A 23,467-nucleotide genomic window follows, 5' to 3' on the forward strand; every position below is an offset into this window, starting at 1 on the left:
GACCATCAAGTCCAACCATTAACTGAGCACACTGCCAAGTCCACCACAAAACCATGCCCCTAAGCACCACATCTAGACATCTTTTAAGTACCTCCAGGGATGGTGACTCCACCACCTCTGTGGGCAGCCTGTTCCAGTGCCTGACAACCCTTTCAGTGAAGGAATTTTTCCTAGTACTTAATCTAAACTTCCCCTGGCACAACTTGATGCTATTTCCTGTTGTTCTATCACTTGTTACTAGGGAGGAGACTGACCCCCACCTCAATTCAACCTCCTTTCAGGTAGCTGTAGAGAGTGATAAGGTCTCCCCTCAGCCTCCTTCTCTCCAGGCTAAGCAACTCCAGTTCCCTCAGATGCTTCTCATAAGACCCGTGCTCTAGACCCTTCACTAACTTCATTGCCCTTCTTTGGACATGCTCCAGCACTTCTATGGAAGAACCCTTCCATATCAAGCAAATGCAGAAGGTTAAGAAAAGATGTACAACCACACTCCTAACAAAAGTAACAGGGCCATTTCTCAGAAATCACATACAAGTACCTACCAGAGTGAATGACTGAGTCATAAAACCTGTAACTCTGGACATGAGGAAAAAGGGCTGGTGTAAGTTAAATTTGAGTTGCATTACTGTGAGTTGCTTATTATTTTACCTATGTAACAGCAAGGGGAAAATAAACCACAAGGAAATACCCTCTAATCCCTAACAGCCTAACAACTGTTTTACCTACAGTGCTATCTTAAATATGTTGTTCAAGGGTTGCAGATGTGCAATTTAGACAAAGATAGCTCTACTTCCAAGCAGCGACTTGGCAGGATTGTTCTTAATATTTCTCACATTCCCCCCGGCTAGCAAAAGGACTGCTTCATGAGCACCTTCACAAGCTCAAGGACAAAGGATACTGGGCAAGAAATACCTAGTGCCTTCTCACTACATCCTTGGCTGTGTATCAGCAATGAAGAAATCACAGGCAACATTTTACATCTCAAGGGAAAACTGTTTCCCTAGCTCTTGACTCAAGGAGTCACAATAAAACCCCTCTGCACACCAGACCACACCAGATCCTTTCACAGTGTTTGAAAATGCTCCCCTGGACTCCAGGGTCTCTAGATTAGGCTCTAAAAGGCAGGTGGGCAAATGAATGTCTGCAGCACAAGCTTTCCGCTTTTGGATCTACAAAAGCACAGATGCCATCACTACTCAGGGAGGCTGTAGCTCATCACCCAGAGAAAAAGCAAAACCATGGAGTTTCCTGTTCCGTAACATCCAGACCTTCAGAGTGAGACTAAAATGCCTTGCTTCAGCCAGATTGCAGGTCATCAATCATGGGATAATACCTAGCTGGATTAGGTATCAGTACCACACACTGTGTTTCCCTCTGTTCCCTCTGCTTAAGTCCCAAGGATGGCATGTAGTCATGGTCTGCAGAGCCTTCTTTCTACGTGTGCTTATGCTCGACTTTTCTTATGTTCATTCCACACTCCTAATTTTAGTGAGTCACTTCAGGATACAACTTGAAAATGCTTTTCTGCATAATAAGTAACAGATTGCTCAGAGTTACCACCAACGCCTCGCAGAACAAAATGGAACATGTTGGCGAGAGAAGTAATAGTAAGAACTGTATTTATTTTTCTTCCACAAGACAAAGGGGAAAAGCCCAAAGGCTGCTTTGGTTTGATCCGCTCCTTATCAAAACTTGTAACATTGATGCTACAGGGGAAAAAAAACAAAACCACAACAAAAAGCAACACAACCAAAACAAAAAAACAACCAAAACAACCAAAACAACAACAAATAAAATCAATAACAAAAAACCCCAGTCCACTTATCAAAAAAGGCACTTTCCTAGAATAAGCAGTGGTACATTAAGCCAGATATTCATTGCAGTGGGTCCCAAACACACCCGTAACCAGTTCATGGTATTGCCAAAGTAAAGTCCCCTGACCACCTTTATGATCACCAACCATCATTTTACTATTTCTGGTAGGGTTCCTAGCTCACTAAGGTTTCTGTTGTTCCACCCAAAGGATCCAAAACAGAAGGAACCAGTAGAAGGAGAAACCTTGCCTTATTGACCACACACTAGGCCAGTGCTGACAATTTTGTGGTTGCTTCTAAAGAAAGCAGTGAAAAGAACCCCCAGAACAGTGACAGTGAGGAGTAAAACCAGCATTCAGTTCTATCACTTAGCATGTTGAAGAACACTTATACAGCCCGGAAGATTTGCTGTTTCTCCACAGAGTCTTTTTCTTAAAGACATTCAGTATTGGGAGAGCTGCAGACATTAAAAATTCTGAATAATACCTCCAGGATATACCATAAAGCTGAGCAGAAGAAAGGGGAAGCACTACATACAAACAGGCATGATGTGCCAGCTACTGGAGGGGTGTCTCCAGCATCTTCTTCATTCCAGAGTAGCCACTTGTGCACAGACCTCACACCCTGCCCAACTCACAGGCAGGTAGCTTTCAATGAGAGCAGCACTGGCCTCTGATCAACACCAGAAAGCTCAGGTTAAAAAAAAAATAAAATTAGAAAGTGTACAACCTCCTTAAGCTCCCATGGCCATATTCCCTGAAGAACAGGGAACTGTTTTGTAGAGGTGACGGGCAATTTGTCGTTCTCATTTTCATCATCAGAGACAAACAAACCTGAGACAAACCAAGAAAGGTTGCATGTAAAGTCTTTTACATTTTTGACAATTGCCTTGGCTGAACTGAGCAAAACCTCACATTGCTATGGTTGATGTGGGAAACAGAGGCCTCAGACAACTGCAGATCTAGAAGTCATTTGAGTAAGACTCAAAGGACTTGCAGGAAGCACCACATGAAAGAGCTGTCACCTTGGGGCCAGGTGACATTGGAAATCTGACCCACTTGTGGTCATCAAAGGGGCCACTGGACCACCCCACTGCTGTTTCTAGGTATAAGAAAAGGAGGCATACTGGAGGCAGGACAAATTTTACAGTTAGATCATAATCTCTTAGTTGTGTAGGAGAAGGGGATGGCCAATGTTCTGCTCATCTGTTTTAAACTCTATCAAAGTGCCAAGCTCAAGTGCCCCAGCAATCCCCTTCAGAACGTGCTGGGAAACAGATGTAACGATCCTGATGGTCTCCACCTTATTCTTGTTTCTCACTGCTTTTTCTCCATTATTTCCTGACAGGAACTGTAAGAGCATCAATACATCCTTTTGGTCATCGTGGCAAGGGACAAGTTTTCTCCCACAGTTTGTCCAACAAACTTGCCTCTGTGCTGGGAACCCGTGAAGGCACAACAGCACCTTGTGAGACACATGTTAACTTTCTCCACTGCAATTCAGGAAGATGCTCAGGCAGAGGAATAAAGCTTTCCATTGTCCTCCTCAAGACCTCTCGGGAGAGATTTGTACTCCTGAACAGTGAATAGCAGTAATATTCCAGGCTACTTGAAGAGGTCCATCATAAATGACTCACAAATTGACTTGAATTTAGACAGCACATGTTCTCTACCAAGCTCTCTGGAACCTTGGAAATACTTGGAAATACCACACTTTTCCTTCAGGATCCATCCAAGTGCTGAAAGATCTGGTGCATCTTAGACGCAGTTATGGACATTTGGGCATGGAGACAAACTCAATGTAAAAAGATAGTCCAGCCCTTCCTGTATCAGGTGCAATTCAAGGTGTGATTTGGATGAGCTCTCCTGCTCATGGCAGGGTGTCAGTTTGCCACTACTATAACAGAACTTGTTGTGCAAGAGCTCCTTCTAAATGATGAGCTGGCTTCAGATTCTCATGTTCTGATTCACACCAAATTTCCATGTCCTTAGATCTCTGACATGGAACAGAGACTGCAGCATCTTGCTCCGGGTTCAAACCAGACATGAGAAAGTCTCCTTCACTGAAAGCTTGAGAAGAGAAGGGAATGAAAAGAAAAGGAGGTTGGTTTAGCCCTTTTTTCTCTTTTCCTCTGCATTTTTCTCAGGACGCCTCCTCTGGCACATCCTTAACTTCCTCCTCAGCTCCTGTTTTTTGCTCTCCCATCCTTTTTTTGCTTTGAGGACTGAACTTCAGATGTCCTGAGAATCAGGCAATGAGATACGCGTTTCTACAAAGGCCTCTTCCAGGTTTACAGCCATAGAAAGTGGCCTAACTCCTCTGAAAGGCTGATGGAAACTGCCATGAGTGGCCCAGCACTTGCTCCCCTCCTGAGATTTCTCTACCTGACCAAGCAGAGCAGAAGAAGGGTCCTGCAGAGAAACGAAATGTTGCTGGCAGGCAGTTAAAGTGAAGACAAAGAGCTGCACAGACATCAGCTGGAGCTACAGGCTCCAGCTACACCCCACAAATGGCTTTTATCATTGACTCTTCACCACCCCACTTCAAAAGAAGGTTCATTCATGGTGGAACAGCGGGAGAGCTGTGGGATCCTGGGCAACATCACCTAGCTGACCCTTGCACGAGTCACTGCTGCTCAGAGTCCTTCTTCATGATATCATACGTGGCAGGGCAGAAGTGAGAATGCAGCTGAGCCAGCAAAGCCTGGGATGTGATCTTGAGCCTTGTTCCTTGGCTCTTCTTGTTCCATACATGCACTGCATAGGTGTTATTAAACAGGTGGTGAAGCTCCGAGGAGCTCACCACTTCAAAATATTTCTTCCAGTCCTGCCACCGAATGGGATAAAACGCCTCACGAGGCAGAGTACTCACTCCTTTGCAGCTCGTACTGCTCCGAAGACTTCTGATGGAGCACCACTTCTTGAAGACACGAGTTAGAAGCTGTGGGCCCTGGTGCCCCCAGATCCAGCTATTGTAGTTCTCCACAAAATCCTGCATGCAAAGCTCTATGAACTTGTGTTTGGGTTTAAAAGACAGAAAAGCCCCGTTCAGTACATACTTGGACTGGGTACCAAGCACATTGGTGAGGTTCTTTAAGTTCTTAAGCACAATGAAGTCTGTGTCCAGGTAGATGCCACCAAATTTCCACATGATGGCAATTCTGCAGGCGTCAGACAGGACAGGCAAGAAATAAGGTTCCCACCGGTGCTGAGCCTCCGAGTACCACTTTGCCAGAGGAGTCCCTGAGAAAAGCTCTGGCAAGTCCAGGTGACGGATTTCCACGTTGGGGAAGCAGCTCAGCAATGAGAAGCCCCAGTGGTTGGGTAAGGAAGCGTTCCCGTTTGCCAAGCCTTTCATGAGCACCACAACCCTCGTCCCAGGGTGCGTCCGGGCCGCTGACTCCACAGAGCAGGTGAACAGGTAACTTGGGTTAGTCCGCTCCGAGGTCTCCACAAAAAACACATGCCCTGGTGAAGAAGGGGGCCCACCAGCAGTGGCGTGGGGAGGAGAAGGCATAGAGTGAGCACAGTGGATTTCAACAGGCAAGCTGTAGAGCTGGCCCCTGCTCTTAGGGTCCTCTGTGATTCTCCAGTACAACACGATGGAGACAAAGGACATGAATTTAAAGGTGAGGATAAACAGAGTCCTGAGCTTGTGGCTCAGCACCACTCTGGTCAGCTTTAGCAGGCAGCTGGGCATCCTGAGCATTCTTGCTGCTGTTGGAGCCTGCTCTCCCAAGACAAGCGTCGTGATCTGAAGGGGAGGAAAGAAGAAAAAGACGTTGACAGGGAAGACAGCAGGCCACCAGTCTCTGGACAGTATCATGAGCAGAGCCACATGCTGAACTCTCCTTCATGCTGGCATGCTTGAATTACACCTATAGGTCACCTTTAAAAAAGCATCCTGGTTTCTCCATGATGCCACAGAGCCTACAGGGCCCCACCAGAAACCATCACCCACGTTCAGGTTGTGAGGTTAGCACGACAAAGCTCAGCTGCACACTCACAAAAAGCTCAGAGAGATAATGGCAGGAGAGGGAGCTCAGGAGAGGGAGCTCAAATACACCCTGCCAGGCTATTTCCAGGCCCATCACAGAAGCCAGCAGAGCCTCAGCCCCAGTGTCCAGGCATGAAACTCTCCACCACAGTCACCAGAAGCAGCTCTCCAGATCGTATTTTAGACTAAGGGGGTTACTGCCTAGGGATGGGCTGTATTATGGGATGCAAGGGAAGAACAGTTTAATTCACACAGGATTTAATATAAGATACTTTGCAAAGGAACCAAAGGGACCAGGTGGTACAAGGGAGGGGCTTAGGTGATTTAGGGAGGGACAAGAGGGGGGAAACAGAAGTGTAAGGGGATAAAAAGGGTAAGATGCAACTAAAGAGCTTGCTGGTCAGTACGGTTGTGCTATGCACCCTGTCTAGGACAATTGGCCAGGGACCAACAGGCAACAATTGTTCAGCACAGTAACCAGAACCTCAGGGAACTGGCAGCTCTGGTCATGGGGCTCTGTTTATTGCATGGAAATTGTGTGTGTATATAGGAGAATTCCAGTGTATGAGTCACACAATTAGTAATATGAAAATCAAACACGTTACAAACAGCTCATTTCAGGTCACAGTCCTGAAAATCACTTTTAAAAACTGTGTTTTGGTGTTTTAGTAGTGCATTTGTTTATTATTATTTTTAGAAAATGTTTTTGGATGTTTTATAATTGCATTCACTTAACATCACTTATTAAAACTCTGGTTTGATTTTTTTTTAAATTGCATTTGTTTAACATAACCTTTAGAAAACATCTCACATTTTATTTAGTTGCCTTTACCTCATCATTATTTTTTTGTTTTGCAAATTGTGTGACTCATGCACTTGACCTCCCCTAAATATACACACAGTTTCCTTGCAAAAATCAGAGCCCCGTGAGCAGAGCTGCCTGGTCCCCAAGGTTCTGGTCACGGTGCTGAATGAGCACCATCTGCTAATCCACAGAGTTGACTCAGCAACGTGGAAGTGTCCAGCACTTAGTTGACCCTTTCCCTGTGTGCTTGATCAGCATAATCTCTCTTGTCATCTTATTAAATTCCTTTCCAGTTCTTTCCTGGGCAAGAGTTCTCTATTCTGTGTGCACATGTACATATCAGGGTAGGAACACAGCAGCTGGGGTCAGACCAGGGGTTGGAGGGACCACGTATCTGTGGTGCCAGCAACTGCAGCGAGTGTGGGTGTGCAAGGGTGCAATGACTAGTGAAGATCAAGTGGACCAGCCTTTGAGCATGCAAAGTGGCCTTGGAGCCAGGAGTGCGAGTGGATTCCTAAGGGCCAGCTCCAGGTGTGAGAGCACCCGAGTGTCTCTAAGGGCTAAAGCACACGGGAAGTCCTGGCCAGCTCTGTGTTTGACAGCATGTATTAGCAGCTGGAGCAGGGCTGGGGCCCTGGGACTTGTATGTCCAGGTGCCAGCAACTGAGGAGACTGGGATCCAGGGACAACTACTGGGCTGAGTGTCTAAGCCTGGCTACTGGAGGGATCCACATATGTCTATGTACATTCTCACCTGTGGACTTCCAACCTGTCCAGCCAGCGAGGGGAGCAGGATGGGGCTGTTGGTGCTGTCCACATTCACATGGGTGCTCCGAGTGTCTGCCTGTGATCTGTGTGGCCAGTCATGCATAGGTAACATAGATAAGTAGGGTGTATGTGTGCACTGTGTGCGTCTGCCTGCTGACCAGGTCTTCAGCCTCACTACTGTCTGGACAGGGAGCAGCAGCAGTCTCACCTCTCTCAAGCTGTTGTGTTGGGTCTGGTATGATATAGTGTCCGTTAGCAAAGATTACTCTCCTTCAAAAACAAAATACGGTCAAACTTCTCCATTTAACTCAAAAGAAGACTGCCTCACTTCCCTAGATGCACACTGTGCTTGCCACTTGTAAGGAAACGGAGCATTTATTCTATCTTTAATTGAATCAGACTGTTATTTTGAAATCAGACATGTACAAGAAGAATCCTAGATACTAGAATTTTAGATTCTCTTCTGTCCTCCAATTTGCTGCCATACTAATAATCCTGACACCGGACAGTGAGTGGGACAGCTGCTTCTGAGGTGTTTCATTTCCCCAGTTGAGAGCCACCTGCCAGCCTTCCCCAAAAGTAAGAACTCATCTAAAACCCCAGTGCTATCATCTGTTCCCATCAAGAGGTCTGAGCTCCCAGAATGGTACTGGTTTCCTTTCCATTTAGTCAATAACCACCTATGTCCCATATTTGCTACAAAGCTCCAAACCGTGGTAGTATTTACTATGTTCCTTCACACAACACTTCTCAATCATGTTCTTCATTTTATATTTAAGCCTCTAGACTTAAAGTACTTAATACTTTCCCTAACTGAAAAAAACCCAACACATGTATTTTCCCTTCTTTCACTACTTAAAACCACACTTTGTGAAAGAGAATTGAACATTATGACTGTTAAGCCTTCAGTACAGCAGTAACCTTTAAAAGACACACTCTCCTCTTTCCCCACCTCTTCTGCCCACAGAGAGAGACCTTCTCCAGCAATACATGCAAGTGTAGGGAACACCCGTACATCCTCCTGTCAGGCAGCTGAGCCTCCTGTCAGGCAGCTGAGCTGGGGTACACAGTGCTATTTCTGCTTTTACAAGCCTAGTGTGACTGCCTTGCCCAGCCCCTAGGTTTAGATATCTCAAGTCTGAAGTGTAGATTTAACCATAAAGAGATTTGTTGCAGCTGATGGTAGAGCAGAGCTGAGTTTATCTCCTAGGAAGTCCAACAGTTTTTCACAGTCTGAAATAAGGTGCATTGCTGCAGAGTCTAATTGAAGGGCACTATCACCAATGTGCCAATGCCTTCCTCAAAGCTTGCATAATCAAAATGGTGCCAAGCTCTTAATACAGAAAAAACTAGTCAAGTTTCAGAAAGATCTTTAAAGGAAAAAAAAATAATTGTCTAAAAGATGCAAAACATTTTACTGCCCTCTCTGCTTCAATCCCTGTTTCCCTTTTGGTAAAAGTTTGCATAATTTAAAAGAAATAAAATCAATATAATCCAACAATGAAAACTGAGGTTCTGTGAGACAAACCAAAAATGTGCAGAATGTAAGAGAGAGTCACATTATGCTTGCTACAGGTAACTACAGGTCAGCTTAATGAAAGAACAGAATTTTCCATTTCAGGTTGATGATTCTTCAGCTAAAAAAAAATATAAATGTCCACAGAGAATCTTTTATCTCTCAATTTTTTTCCTCCATTTGAACAAAAGTCTTTATCCTCTTATGATTTTTCAAGACATCTTTAGCCTTTCCAAGAGACCTCTTTGGAATGTTTCTACTCTACCTGTGGACCCTAACACATCACCTGGCTGGTAGCACCAGGCACTGGTGTGCCTGGGAACACTCATGTCATGGTGAGCTGCCCTTCCCCGTCGTACCCTCTGCTTCCCTTCAGACCCAAGGGGGTAACACACACTTTCTTTTCATATAGTTGCAAGAAATGGCAAGACCCTGACATCTCCCCTGCCTCTGACTCTCTCCCTTTTTTCTCTCTCACTCCACTCATGTTTGGAAGGAAGAGTAGTGAGGGAGATTTTTTCCAACCATGTTACACGTGTGGTGAGTGGTATAGTTACTGCTAGACTGGTAGCAAAGAGTTTGAGGGTGGAGGAAAAGAGATGACTCCAACTCCACCCTGACGAAACAGCACATCAACAGCAAATATTTACTCCAGCTCTTTCCCACAGTGAGAATTTACAGCCTGAATATTAGGGTTTGCAAATAAAACTGCATCTATTTTATGGCTTTTGCCCCTTGCCAATACAACTTATTCAAAGATCACCACTCGTGAACGCCTGTAACTGTCTGGTGCTGGCTCTTCTCTGGAAAGCTCTACTTGGGAAGACACCAAAGCATCAATGCAGCAACACAAGAGCACGTACAGAGAGGGAAAATTCTAGCCAGTTTGTGTCCACCTGGAGGTTGGTAATGTTTGGCTGTGTCGTTGCTAATCCACTTTGCATTTCAACATAATTAATATACTGCCATGGGCAAAACATTCTTGACATGGGGAATTTAATTTAATAATAGAATGCCAGGTTGGAAGGGACCTCAAGGTTCATCTGGCCCAACCTTTCGAGGTACTACAATAGTTTATATGAAATGGCTCAGCACCTTGTCAAGCTGAGACTTAAAACTGCCCAATGTGGAGGAACCCACCGCTTCCCTTGGGAGACTATTCCAATGATGAACTGTCCTCATGGTGAAAAATGTACCTCTTGTGTCCAATGGGAATCTCCCCAGGAACAACTTGTGCCCATTACCCCTTGGCTTTTCCATGCAACTGCTTGTAAATACGGAGTCTTCATCTTCTTGGTAACCACCTGTTAAGCACTGGAACATTGTGATAAGGTGTCTCTGAAGCCTTCTCTTCTCAAGGCTGAGCAAACCCAGTTTTCTCAGACTCTCCTCATATGGCAGGTTCTCCAGTCTTCTGGTCATCCTCGTGGCCATTCTCTGGACCCTCTCCAGCCTGTCTGCATCCTTTTTGTAGAACAGGGTCCAAAACTGAACTCAATACTCCAGGTATGGTCTCACAAGCACCAAATAGAGTGGGATGATGACTTCCTGATCTCTGCTGATGATGCCCTTGTTGATGCAGCCCAGCATTCTATTGGCCTTCTTTGCCACTGCAGCACACTGCTCACTCATCTTGACCCTGTTATCCACCAAGACCCCCAGGTCCCTTTCCACAGGGCTGCTCTCCAGCCAGGTGGATCCCAGTCTGAACTGCACTCCTGGGTTATATGCTCCCAGGTGCAAGACCTTACATTTCCTCTGGTTGAACTTCATAAGGTTCCTGCGAGCCCACTCCTCCAGTCTGTCCAGGTCATCCTGGAGGGTGGCCCTCCCTTCTGGAGTGTCAACCTCGCCACTCATCTTGGTGTCGTCAGCAAACTTCATCAGGGTGCTCTCCATCCCAACATCCAAGTCATTTAAGAAGATGTTAATCAGCATTGGACCCAATATCAGTCCCTGGGGGACCCCACTAGTGACCGGTTGCCAGATGGAGGAGGAACTATTTCATAGAATCATAGAATCATAGAATCATAGAATCCTAGGGGTTGGAAGGGACCTCGAAAGATCATCTAGTCCAACCCCCCCTGCTAGAGCAGGGTCACCTAGAGTACATCACATAGGAACGCATCCAGGTGGGTTTTGAATGTCTCCAGTGAAGGAGACTCCACAACCTCCCTGGGCAGCCTGTTCCAGTGCTCTGTCACTCTCACAGTAAAAAAATTTTTTCGTATATTCACCTTGAACCTCCTATGCTCCAATTTCCACCCATTACCCCTTGTCCTATCACTGGTCATCACTGAGAAAAGCCTAACTCCATCTCCCTGACACTCACCCCTTACATATTTGTAAACATTAATGAGGTCACCCCTCAGTCTCCTTTTCTCCAAGCTAAAGAGACCCAGCTCCCCCAGCCTCTCCTCATAAGGGAGATGTTCCACTCCCTTAATCATCTTTGTAGCTCTGCGCTGGACTCTCTCAAGCAGATCCCTGTCCTTCTTGAACTGAGGGGCCCAGAACTGGACACAATACTCCAGATGCGGCCTCACCAATGCAGAATAAAGAGGTAGGAGAACCTCTCTTGACCTACTAACCACACCCTTTCTAATGCACCCCAGGATGCCATTGGCCTTCTTGGCCACAAGGGCACATTGCTGGCTCATGGTCATCCTCCTGTCTACCAGGATTCCCAGGTCCCTTTCTCCTACACTGCTCTCCAGCAGGTCAGCCCCCAACCTGTACTGGTGCATGGTGTTTTTCTTCCCCAAATGCAGAACTCTACACTTGCCCTTGTTGAACTTCATCATGTTTCTCCCCGCCCAACTCTCCAGCCTGTCTAAGTCCCTCTGAATGGCAGCACAGCCTTCTGGTGTGTCAGCCACTCCTCCCAGCTTAGTGTCATCAGCAAACTTGCTGAGGGTACATTCTATACCCTCATCCAGGTCGTTGATGAAGATGTTGAACAACACCGGTCCCAGTACCGACCCCTGAGGGACTCCACTGGTCACACACCTCCAACCAGATTCTGCCCCATTGACTACAACTCTCTGACTCCTTCCTTTCAACCAGTTCTTGATCCATCTCACTACCTGATCACCAAACCCATACCTGATCAACTTATCTACAAGGATGCTGTGGGAGACAGTGTCAAATGCTTTACTGAAATCAAGGTATACCACATCTACCGCTCTACCATCATCTATCCACCTAGTAATTTCCTCATAGAAGGCTATGAGGTTAGTCAAACATGATTTACCCTTGATAAAACCATGCTGACTGCTCCTGATGACCCCCATATCCTTGATATGCCTGGAGATAGTGACAAGAACAAGTTGTTCCATCACCTTTCCAGGGATGGAGGTGAGGCTGACTGGTCTATAGTTACCCGGGTCCTCCTTCTTGCCCTTCTTGTAGACTGGTGTGACATTTGCTATCCTCCAGTCCTCAGGCACCTCTCCTGTTACCCATGACTTACCAAAGATGATGGAGAGTGGCCTAGCAATTTCCTATAATCCTCTGGGTATGGTCTGTCAGCCAGTTCCCCACCCACTGCAGGGACCACTTGTCAAGGCCATAATGAGTAAGTTTCTCCAGGAGGAGGCTGTGGGGGACCATAACAAAAGCCATGGAGAAGTCCAGGCAGACAATGTCCACCACTCACCCTGCATCCACCAAGCGGGTCACTTTGTCGTAGAAGGCAATTGGGTTTGTCAAGCAGGATTTGCCCCTGCTAAATCCATGGTGGCTTTTCCCAATCAGGTGCTTCAATTGACCCATGACTGTCCCCAGGAGGATTTGCTCCATGACCTTCCCAGGGACTGAAGTGAAGACTACTGGGTCTATAATTACCTGGGTCCTCCTTTGGACCCTTCTTATAGATGGGGGTGACATTAGCCTTCCTCCAGTCCTCAGATCTCCACGACTTCTCAAAGGTTATGGAGAGCTTGTACAACAACATCAGCAGCTCTCTCACCACCCTAGAGTGGGTGGCATCTGGGCCCATTGATTTGTATGGGTCAAGCTCCTGTAATAGGTGACACACCAACTCTTCCTTCACTGATGGTGGGTCAGGGTCTGCATCAACCTGGGCTTTTGTTCCTATGGCCTGGGATCCAACAGCACTGGTAAGGACAGAGGTGAAGAAGGTGTTGAGGACCTCTGCCTTTTCAGCATTGCTGGTGACTGGTTCACCTCTCCTGTTTAATAGTGGGCCAGTATTACTCCTCTGTTTCTGCTTGTAGTTAATGTAACTGAAGAACCCTTTCTTGAAGTTTTTGACATCTCTGGCCAGTGTCAGCTCAGGCTGAGCTTTTGCTTTCCTGACTGCATCTCTGCATACCCTGGCAATGTCCTTGTAATTTTCAAATCAACATAAACTTCTAATTCCTGGGGGGGGGGGGGGGGGGGGGGGGGGGCCAAGGGAAAAGGGAAGAAGAAGAAGGACTACTAACCAACAATTAAACGAACATTTTGTGTTATACCTTTCTTCCTCTTCCCCCAGGCTGATCTTCAGTCCCACACATCTCCTCCCCACTTCCCAGTCTCAACTTCCCTTGTTTTCACTGTGGTTTATGCTCAGTCTGTCCCAATTCCTTTGGTGAGGCAACAGACCTGAGTCAGTGCCCAACGGTTACTCTTGGCTGTTACTTTTCCCCCGCTGCTCCTTGCTTCTTACTGCACCCCTGTTCCAGCATGGGTCCCCCACAGCCTGCAGTCCCTCGGTGTGTACCTGCCCTGGCACAAGTTCTCCATGGGCCACAGTCCCTCAGGGGTTCACAATCCCCCAAGGGCACCTGCTGCAGCACAGAGTGCCTCCTTTCAAGAGAGCATCTCCAGCCATGTAACCAAAAATGACCCCTTCCACATGTCTCCTCCACGTCTTCCTCCCTTGACTTGAGATATGTCTCTTCACATATCTCCTCACATATCCTTTTGCATGTCCTCTTGTATCTCCTATCACACCTCCTTCAGCATCTACTATCTTTGTTTTTGTGCTTTCTTTCACTTGTCCTCACACAAGTCCTTTTGTGCCTCCTGCCCCATATCACCTTCTCATGTCCTTTTTTGTGACTCCTCACATCTCCTTTTTTTTGCATCCTCACATGTCCTCCCATGTCTTCATATGTGCCATTCTGTGTCTTCTCGTGTGCCTCCTCCTATGTCTCCTTTCTGTGACTCTTGTCCCTTGCAGCTACCACCCTTTCTTAAATACATTCAAGCAGAAGCACCATGTGCTTCTCTGACCAGCTGCAGTTTGGGTGTGCAACGGATTGTTTCCATCTGTTTCGGAGCTGGCTGGAACCAGCACAGGGCAGCTCAGAACCCCCTTCCAGGGGTCATCCTTGCAGCCCCCAGCTCCCCAAAACCTGCCAGTTATGCCTAATACAGATCACCTTGCAAAGTTTAAAAACAGAGAAGTCCCTAGCTTTCCCTTCAAACCCTCCCCATCTCCCTGAGTTTCTGTAAGGGTGAAATCTGGGGAAGGAAGGAAGGAAGGAAGGAAGGAAGGAAGGAAGGAAGGAAGGAAGGAAGGAAGGAAGGAAGGAAGGAAGGAAGGAAGGAAGGAAGGAAGGAAGGAAGGAAGGAAGGAAGGAAGGAAGGAAGGAAGGAAGGAAGGGAGGAAGGGAGGAAGGGAGGAAGGGAGGGAGGGAGGGAGGGAGGGAGGGAGGGAGGGAGGGAGGGAGGGAGGGAGGGAGGGAGGGAGGGAGGGAGGGAGGGAGGGAGGGAGGGAGGGAGGGAGGGAGGAAGGAAGGAAGGAAGGAAGGAAGGAAGGAAGGAAGGAAGGAAGGAAGGAAGGAAGGAAGGAAGGAAGGAAGGAAGGAAGGAAGGAAGGAAGGAAGGAAGGAAGGAAGGAAGGAAGGAAGGAAGGAAGGAAGGAAGGAAGGAAGGAAGGAAGGAAGGAAGGAAGGAAGGAAGGAAGGAAGGAAGGAAGGAAGGAAGGAAGGAAGGAAGGAAGGAAGGAAGGAAGGGAGGAAGGGAGGGAGGGAGGGAGGAAGGGAGGGAGGAAGGGAGGGAGGAAGGGAGGAAGGAAGGAAGGGAGGAAGGAAGGAAGGGAGGAAGGGAGGGAGGAAGGCAGGCATGGAGGGAGGGAGGGAGGTTTGGTTGTCAAGGTTACTGACTTCCCAAAAAACTCATGTATTTATTTTCCTCTGTGGTAACATCTGCTTCCAAAAGTTCCCTGTACAAATCTTTAGAAATTCTTTGAACAAAGTAAAGGAGTGACCATAAGTGACAGGCCATCTTTTACCTACTTGCAATACAAAGGGCTTGCCAACAATTTATGCATTCATGTTCCAGAGAACTCATTTGATAATTTGCTCAAGGCTGTCAACAGCTTACCCTAATCATCTCCCCAGCACAAGCAAAATGTCACTCTACCACTTAAGCAGGAAGGTAGGGACATCCCAGCACCCCCACCCCACCTGTACATCCTTCTGCAGAAAGCAAGGGTTTGTGTTGCAGCTAAACCAACCTAAGGAGAAATTTCCACTAAAAGGCAGAAAATTCCACCTACAAAATAAATACAAAGCTTTTTTGATGGCTTAGGTTCCAAGGAACAGCTGGACTGAAGCACAAATCATGGGAAAACTGAGGGAAAGTAGTTGAGGGAGCACCATTACTCCTCAACACTTCTCCCTTATGAGCAGTGGGGAAACAGCAATACCCCCATTTGATTTCTTCTAAAGATACTCAGCAGCTGGACAGGAGACAAATATCTCAGGCAGTTAATGGGTGCAGCAGATCATAAGAGCTGTTCCAGTAACAACAGTGGAAGCATCAGGGAAACCACAGGCTTCCTCATGGCAGCGCAAACACTTCTAGGGATAGAGCAAATGTTCCAGTTCTTCCTACCTTGGCTGCTGAAGCTTTATCTGAAGCAATGACATGGCTGATGGTGATGCACCACTGAAGTCCCATCTACTAATTTCAGTTGATGAAAAAACGCAAGAGGAAACAACCACAGACATTACTGCTGCACTAATGCAAAAATGCAGCTGCATTTGCTTGAAATGAATTTGTATTTTTTTCCTTTAGAGGTGCTTTGGGACTAAAAAGCAAGGCAAACATTAATAAGCTCTGAGCAAGGGAGTTTCCTGACCCTGTTAGAAAGAGAAGTTATAGGACTTTGCTGAGACAACACGGAAGTGCCTTAGCAGCGAACAGGTATCACAGCAGTGAGACAAGAGCCAGGTCCTCCCTCCCAGAAACCAGGCTGCACTTTCCCATGGGGCAGGGAACAGATCTCCTGAGTTCAGTTACTGTGGTGCACACACCAAGAACAAACTTACTTGTTAGTTTCAAGTTCCTTTAGTATAGTACATTCTGTGCAGGACAGTGTGCCACATTCCGCCATCAATCACACCATCCATCCCACAAAGGAGCCTTCACACGTTGCCAGGTACCTTCTTCTATTTCAGCCCCCATGGTTAGTTAACCCTGGCTGAAGCAAGCTGCTGTTGGCTCAGCAAGGCACAGAGCATGACATTCAAGTGTTTCCACAAGGCAGACAGGGCTGCAATTCACTGAAGTTGATGCAACAGAAGTTTAGAGCACTTCAACACAGGTCAGGTGCCGGTTTAAAATGTTTTTTAAATGTTTTAAAGGCTGGCTTTGTTAAGTATGCTCCATAATACTGAGTCCAGGATTTTTTTTCCCAGATGAACATTACAAAAGATCCAGAGTTCTTTTGCTGCTGCTTCATGGAGAGGTCAAATCCATGGTTCCATTCCTATCTACCGACAGGTTTTAGCCCTTGCTTTTGTTTTTCTTGGAAAGCCATGAAAGGGTTTTTTTGGGGGGTGCACCTATCGCTTTTCCTCTAAAAGCCACTGGAAAGATAAGTCACAAGAAAATACACAAAATCTTACAATCTCAAACTAGTATCAAAGGACAATTTTCAAGGTTGACTTTTAAGTAACATTTAGTGCAAATACACAATATTAAGGCACCCTTAAGAATAACAAAAAAAACCAAACAACCTCAAAAGCTACTGAAAGTTTACATACATCAGTTCTCAGTTACTGTGATTCAGAACAGCTACAGGTCTGTATTTCCTTCCTTTCAAGCACAATGGAAAATTAAATCTTGCAAAGCTTTCACCAAGAACAAATTAGGAAAAAAGCAAATCTACAGACTACAGGCATTGCCAAAGCAAAGTGTGTAGCACCTTTCAGTCCAAAGTCCACACACAACACTGCTCTGCACTGTCCCTTCAGCTTTCATCCCTTCACTCTTAAGTTTAGCACATTTGCCAAGAAGAGTAAGTGGGACACAATCCTCTGAATTGTTACTGTGTGCTGTGGAGAGGTATGGTCAAGAATGGTCTCCAGAAATACTAGGAATAAGGCAGCCTGCAGCAAAAAGGTGGACAAAGGACTCATGTTTGGAGCTGTGCTTTTCAGTCATCCCCCAAGCCACAGATTGTGTGGAAGCACATACAGGTCAGTTTGTATAAAGCCATTGACATGATCCCAGCCTAAGGAGGAAACATGGTGGCCTTTCCAATGGGTCCACAGGTGCCATAGTTAACACATTGAAAATACCTTGATTTTGTATACAACCTGAACCTAAGTTCAAGTTTCTTGCTTAGTAAAGCCTCCCCCAGTACTGTCCGTATGAAACACCAAGAGATAAAGCGTTTGGTTCTGTTCACTTCTGCACACCTCATGATCACATGCTATTTGCACTTAGCTAAACCACTGCCTATCAGGATCATATGTAACCTCCCTGACCAAACTCCTTTTAAAATTCAACACTATTCACTCTCCACACAGCATTTGCATAGAGAATTAAACTACTGGATCAAAAGCAGGTACTGAAGTCATGACTGTCTGCTCAGGTAAATACAGAGCTGAAGTGGTAGTGGTCATTTCTGACTCGCAGCTTTCCCAAAGGCTTCCAGGGATCTCTACAGATGGGAGCAGAACCTCTGCAGCAAGGCCACCAAGGTGTGGGGAGAGAGGGCCCTCTGGTGGGTAGCTGCTCCTTACCCCCCCACACACACACCTTGCTCGCTCGGGGACACCTCAGGTTACCCAAAAAAAGCCTCAGGGAGATCAATGTTTTTTCTTAACTTCACAAAAAGCTGTCACTAGTCTTCAGACTATTTATTGAAATAGAAGACTCCATGTGTCCTTGCAAGGATCTCATGTGATCTTCAGTATTTCTTAGTGAAGCTCCATGAGCATGAATAAAACCCTACAGCCTGGTGTCTTCCTGAGATCTCTCTCTGTCTGTTTCATTAATAAAGTGACGTTTCCTTGCACCTGGCAGATGCAACAGCAGAGCATACTGTGAAGCCCTGAGCATTAGGTATTTATTGTACAGCTGCCCAGCACTGCCAGCTGCCCAATGCAGCACTCCCAGTGATTTAGGAGCTGTAACCTGTCTCCCAACCCAAAAAGCCTGTGGTAATTCAAAGCACACCCCTTTTTATTTATTTTTTTAAACCTCTGTCAGCCCTTTACAGTGGGCCATAGCCCCTTCCCTTCTTCATTTCAGGTGTATCCTTCTCCACAGTGCTCTGCTACACACCTTCCTTCCCAACCTACCATGACCCTTGAGTTTAGCACAGGAGATACTGAGGAGCAGCAGCTACATGGGACAGCTTTGAGAACTAGAGATGGCAACAACAAGCATCACCGACCCTGAAACCCTGTCAGGCAGGACAGAAGATGGAATTACTCAACAGAGGAGAAAGCACTGTACAAGCCAGCCAGGTTGCAGGCAGGGAACCAGGAAGGAGCTGAGAAACAGAGAGGGCTTTTAAGCTGAGGCTCTCACCCCTGACATTGCAGCCATGCCAATACCTCACCGTGTAGCCCATTGATACAGACCCTGCCCAACAAACTGACCCCAGAGCTGTCTCAAGCCATAACTGGACTAGTACGAGGCTCCAGGCTGAGCCAACTGCATCCCAGGGCTGCCCCACTCAGCTTGTTGGCATGGGTCAGGAAGGGCCTGCCCAGCCCCCAGAGCATCATGTGGCTCCCCAGTCTACTGCTGAGTAACACCATGTGGTGCCAGGATGCTGGGCTCCACTGTGCCAAACCAAGATCCCCAGGGAACAGAGTGGGGAAGGGCTTCATTTTGGTGGGAACACCAGGCAATGCAATGAGTGTGGCAGAGCAAGGAAAGATGCCAGGATCACTATGGGGCACAAAGGGGAGCAGGAGGATTTACAGATAAACCAGGGTAAAGAAAGGCTGTCAAAATCAGAAACAGAGCTACAGTGTGTAGTCAGAGTGGTATCTTTCCTTCCCTCAAAAACAGTACAGGAGCATCCTTATTCAGCACCCTGCCAGGAAAAGTCTACCGACGTTTTTTTGTAGAGCTTAGCATTTGGGTCTTCTTTAAATGAAAGTGCAGGTTTTGTACCTCACAGCTTTTAGCTTTCAAGAAACAGACTGCACAAACCCCTCATCAATATTTAAAATAGAAGAGAAGGCAGAATCTGGCTGTGGAAAGCTGCTGGAAAGGACAAACAGACAAAAGGGACAGATGCTAGCGGCAGATCAGCTAGCAAACTGATACAGCTCTTTGCCACCAACAGCTTTTGAATAGTAGTTTCCTATTACTGCCTATTTGTAGAAAGGCTTGCAGGCTCGCTCTACAACAGGGCTGGAAACTGTATAAAATTTAAGTCTAAACACTGTTTGAAACCTCACAGCTCAAGCAAATTCTGCCACATGGCTAGAAAAGGAGCAGCTTTTTGGAAGGACGTTCAGATATGAGGAGCCTGCAGAGAACACAGAAGTCAGAACGATGCCTGGTCGGGAAGTGAGCAAGTCCTGTTAATCACCAGCATTACTGCTGCCTACAAGCTTAATGCAAGGGCTTCACAGCAGACCTTGCGAACCAGAGAAGAAGGCACAGAAGACACTATCCTCTTCTACAGGTCTGTCTACCTCACCAGGCATCCAGAGGCATTAACAAGTGAAGAGATACAGTGTATCAGAGCACATTAATGATTAAACACCTAATAGGCCAATGTGTAGTGATTTTTCCTTCCCCTAATCTGGATGATTCTTCCTCTCTCTCTCTGTGCTCAAAATCCAGAGGCACACTGGAGAGGGAAGATTCTCCAACAGCAGACCACTACACACGGATTCAGGGTATTTCTATTTATTTTGCCACTCTGGAACAGGTTTCTTAGGGGCCAAGAAATAGGTCACTTGAAACTAAAGCATAAATTCTCACCTCTGCCTTGAAATCACAGTGAAGTTGATATGTAAATTTCTTCAAGGATCTCAGGGGTTGTTCTTCTGTGAAAATAGAAGAAGTGCTTTCCTATTTGACAGAGCCACTGGAAGGCTGAACACATTCAAGACTGGGAGATGTTAATCCATGGATCTTGCATAGATGGGAGGTTTTGTGCAATTGTACGAAACAGTGTGAACGTTTTCCTTTTTAACAGAAAAAAACCCAAAGTATTAACATGATTGTACTTAATCCCTCTCTTGCCGAGGAGCAGTTAGTTCACAATGCCATAATCTGAAGTTCTACCAGACCTCATTTAAACTGTCAGGCAGAGTTCCAGCCTCAGTTCAAAACAATTGTAAAAGCCAGTAGAGACAAGCAAAGAAGTGACCTATAAGCAAAGAAGCGAGCTGGTAACATATCACCTGTGAAAACATCACTCAAAGTAAGATTTGTGAATCTGTTCTGGAACCTGAGTGACACAGCAAGGCAAGGTTTTACATGTTTGTTTGGGTGGGAGTGTCTGTTAAAAACAAACAAACAAATAAAAAACAAACCCAAAACCAAAAAACACCTCCCAGTGAGAGCAGAGAAAGGGATCTCAAAGCCAGAGTACAACATTTTAATAAGCACGGGAAGCACAGCCCTTAGGGGGCTAAAGGATAGTACAGCTACACTGATTTATTGGGGGGGGGCTCCCAGTAAGGCAAGAGGGGTGTCCCTAATCTCTCCTGCTATCAGAGACTGGAACTTGATGCAAAGCACAACAGCACTGATGGCAAGATATATCCAATACTATAAATGGCTCATCTGGTCTTCCCTCTATATATGGAACAGGCACATCTGCTTGGTTTTATATGGTGACTGTGCCTGGCAGGCAGCAGCTTGTCTCTGTCCTAATCACCAAGCAAATGCAATGAAAGTAAGATGGAAGTAGAATTACTCATAAGTACCTCATGCCAAAGCCTCCACTGATGACACGACAAAACCAAGGCAATGGTTAACTGTTGCTAAAGCCTCCTCTGGCTCTTCCTTGACACTCCCCTGACTCTGCTGTGACTGGCCTTGAAAGGTAAAGCACCAAAAAGCCAATTCTGGTGAAGAACTTGTTTTTTATGGTGGTTTACCTCACAGAACTGTTTTTGCTTCTCTGTAGGGTGAGACAGACAAGAATATTGGCACAGAGAGAGATGCAAGAACAGGCAGCCAGGGGGCTGCATCCTTTCAGTATCACTAAGCAGGTCCGTGGTAATTCCAAATTGCACACCGAGGCCTTCACAGTCCACAACTACTGAACTTGACCCTATGATACTCCTGAGCAGGAAAAAAAATCATTAAAGCCACTGTTGGATGTAGGCAGCAAGTAACACCTTGAGAGCCAGTAGAAATACTGTGAGAAGGAAAACCTGGAACATAGTACCAGCTGCTACCTGAACTATACACCTAAAACTAACTGACAGCAAGCAAATTGCTGTTCACCCAACACCACACTCACCAGTCCTCAAGGATGATTGCCATTTTTGTGTGGTCAAATAAGGGGCTTCAGATATGACTCCCTAGTTAGTGCTTCCTCCTACAGAGCCTGTGCCTCAAGATGCTGCTGGCATTGCTACAAGAACCAAAAAAAGGGCATTTGAGTTCTGTAAGACGTGTTCCTCTGACTTCCACAGCAACAAAACCCATGAATAACAGTAAAAAGCCATCAGAGCTCAGCAGAAGCTAGAGAGGGTTTCTTCAGGGTTAAGAAATATCCAGTGTATTCTGAGCAACCTCTCATGCACTTGGAAAAAAACGTGTTAGCTTAACCAGGATAGTTCATTCTTAGACAAAGCTTCTAAACTCATCTTCTTTCAGCAGCATTACTAGTTTTTAGGTTACTACAGTTACAAGAGTTACGTGTTTTCTCACACCTCTTTGGTGAGGGCTTTCTTCCCCCTCTCAGCACAGCAAGCATTTCTACAGCTCTGCTGAAAGCCTCCATCTTTCTTCCTCAGACCTTACCCCTGCTCAGACTCACGACGTTTTTCAGGGCATGGCAGCCTGGGAACATGGTGGCCAACTGCACTCTCCCCTGCCACCAGCTGTGCTGTCTTTCCCCCCTCTCACCCAAGCCAGCTCCCACCGCTGGCAGGGAAGAGTTGCACATTTATTTGTGCCGTCTCACCCTTTTCTCTTCATTCTCTTACCACGCTGCTGGACCCACAGCTTCAGCCATTCGACTCCCAAGCGGGATGGAGCCCTTTCCATCTGCAGCTCACACGGGCAGTGTACGTGCAGCTCCCTTCCCTGTGGCTGCTCTATCCGCGCCTTCGCCAGCCCACTCTGACAGCAGTTCCTGCCCAGCAGAAACCCCCACAAAGCTGCATCCAAGAGAAGCTCCCCTTCACAAACCTCAGCCCACATCCCCTGCCACCCCGGGAGGGGCTGAGGTCCCACCTGTCTGTCCGGACCATGGGAACTGCTGTCTGCAGAGCTCCGACCAGGCACAACAGCCGCACAGAGACAGCTCAGAGCAGCCCGACGGCCCCGGCCGAGGGCAGCCCGGCTGCCCGGTCCCCCCCAGACCCCGGCCCGGCAGCCCCCCGACGGGCAGGCCGGCTCCAGCCCGCACGGAAGGGCCGGCACAGGGCGGCCGGGACTGCGATGTACGTGGACGCGCTCTGCTGATGGAAAAGTTCCCCGTGGAAAAAAACAAAAAAAAACACAACACAACAAAACTTTCCCCCGGTTGGGAGGGAGAACGAGACCCAGAACTCCGCGTCTGGCAACCAACCCCAGACCCGCATCCCCCGTCGCTACGAGCCGGTGGGGCCGCCCACCCCCCAGCCCCCCCAGCCTCACCTCCGGGACCGCTGCTCTCCTCCCGCCGGCAACCGCGTCCCCCTCTCGCCTCCCCGGCCATCGGAACCGGCGACGCCCGCCCCCAGCCCCCGGTCCCGCCTTCCCCGGGACGGGCCCGGCGGGGAATCGTTCCCGTTACTCGCCCGAGGCTCGGGACCGCCCGAGCCGCCCCCGCTCCCCGGCATCTCCCCCCGACGGCACCGGGAAGCGGCTCCTCCCTGGGCACGGCCGCTGCTGCTTGGGGGGGCGGGGGTTTGCTTACTTGCCTTTTTTTTTTTTAATTAATAACATACCGTTTTAAATTGCCGTCAGCCTTTTTTTTTCTTTTTTTTCTTTCCCCCCCCCCCTCGCTCCTCCCCACTTCCAGGAATTTCTGCTTTGACCCCAGGGCCGGCGGGGAGCCTGTAATCCGACCCACGCTTTTCATCGCAATGTTACCTGTTGGGCGCTGCGATATAGCAAGTCACGCTGCGTGTCGGTGGGCAGCAGCCCACGGGCGGGGGAGGGTTAAACCCACCCTGCTCAGAGACC

General features: G+C 47.3%; 1 protein-coding gene across 1 annotated transcript; it reads right to left on the reverse strand.

Moving 5' to 3' along the window:
* Nucleotides 1-1,602: 1,602 nt before the first annotated feature.
* Nucleotides 1,603-22,972, reverse strand: LOC127379956 (lactosylceramide 4-alpha-galactosyltransferase-like). The gene is made up of 2 exons (XM_051608277.1): nt 22,937-22,972; nt 1,603-5,567 (listed from the first exon to the last, which is right to left on the reverse strand). The coding sequence occupies exon 2, from the start codon at nt 5,520-5,522 to the stop codon at nt 4,440-4,442; it is 1,083 nt and encodes a 360-aa protein (XP_051464237.1). The 5' UTR covers nt 5,523-5,567; nt 22,937-22,972; the 3' UTR covers nt 1,603-4,439.
* Nucleotides 22,973-23,467: the final 495 nt, after the last annotated feature.

The sequence above is a fragment of the Apus apus genome, chromosome 1, assembly GCF_020740795.1.
Source record: "Apus apus isolate bApuApu2 chromosome 1, bApuApu2.pri.cur, whole genome shotgun sequence".
In the NCBI taxonomy this organism is placed as follows: Eukaryota; Metazoa; Chordata; class Aves; order Apodiformes; family Apodidae; genus Apus; species Apus apus.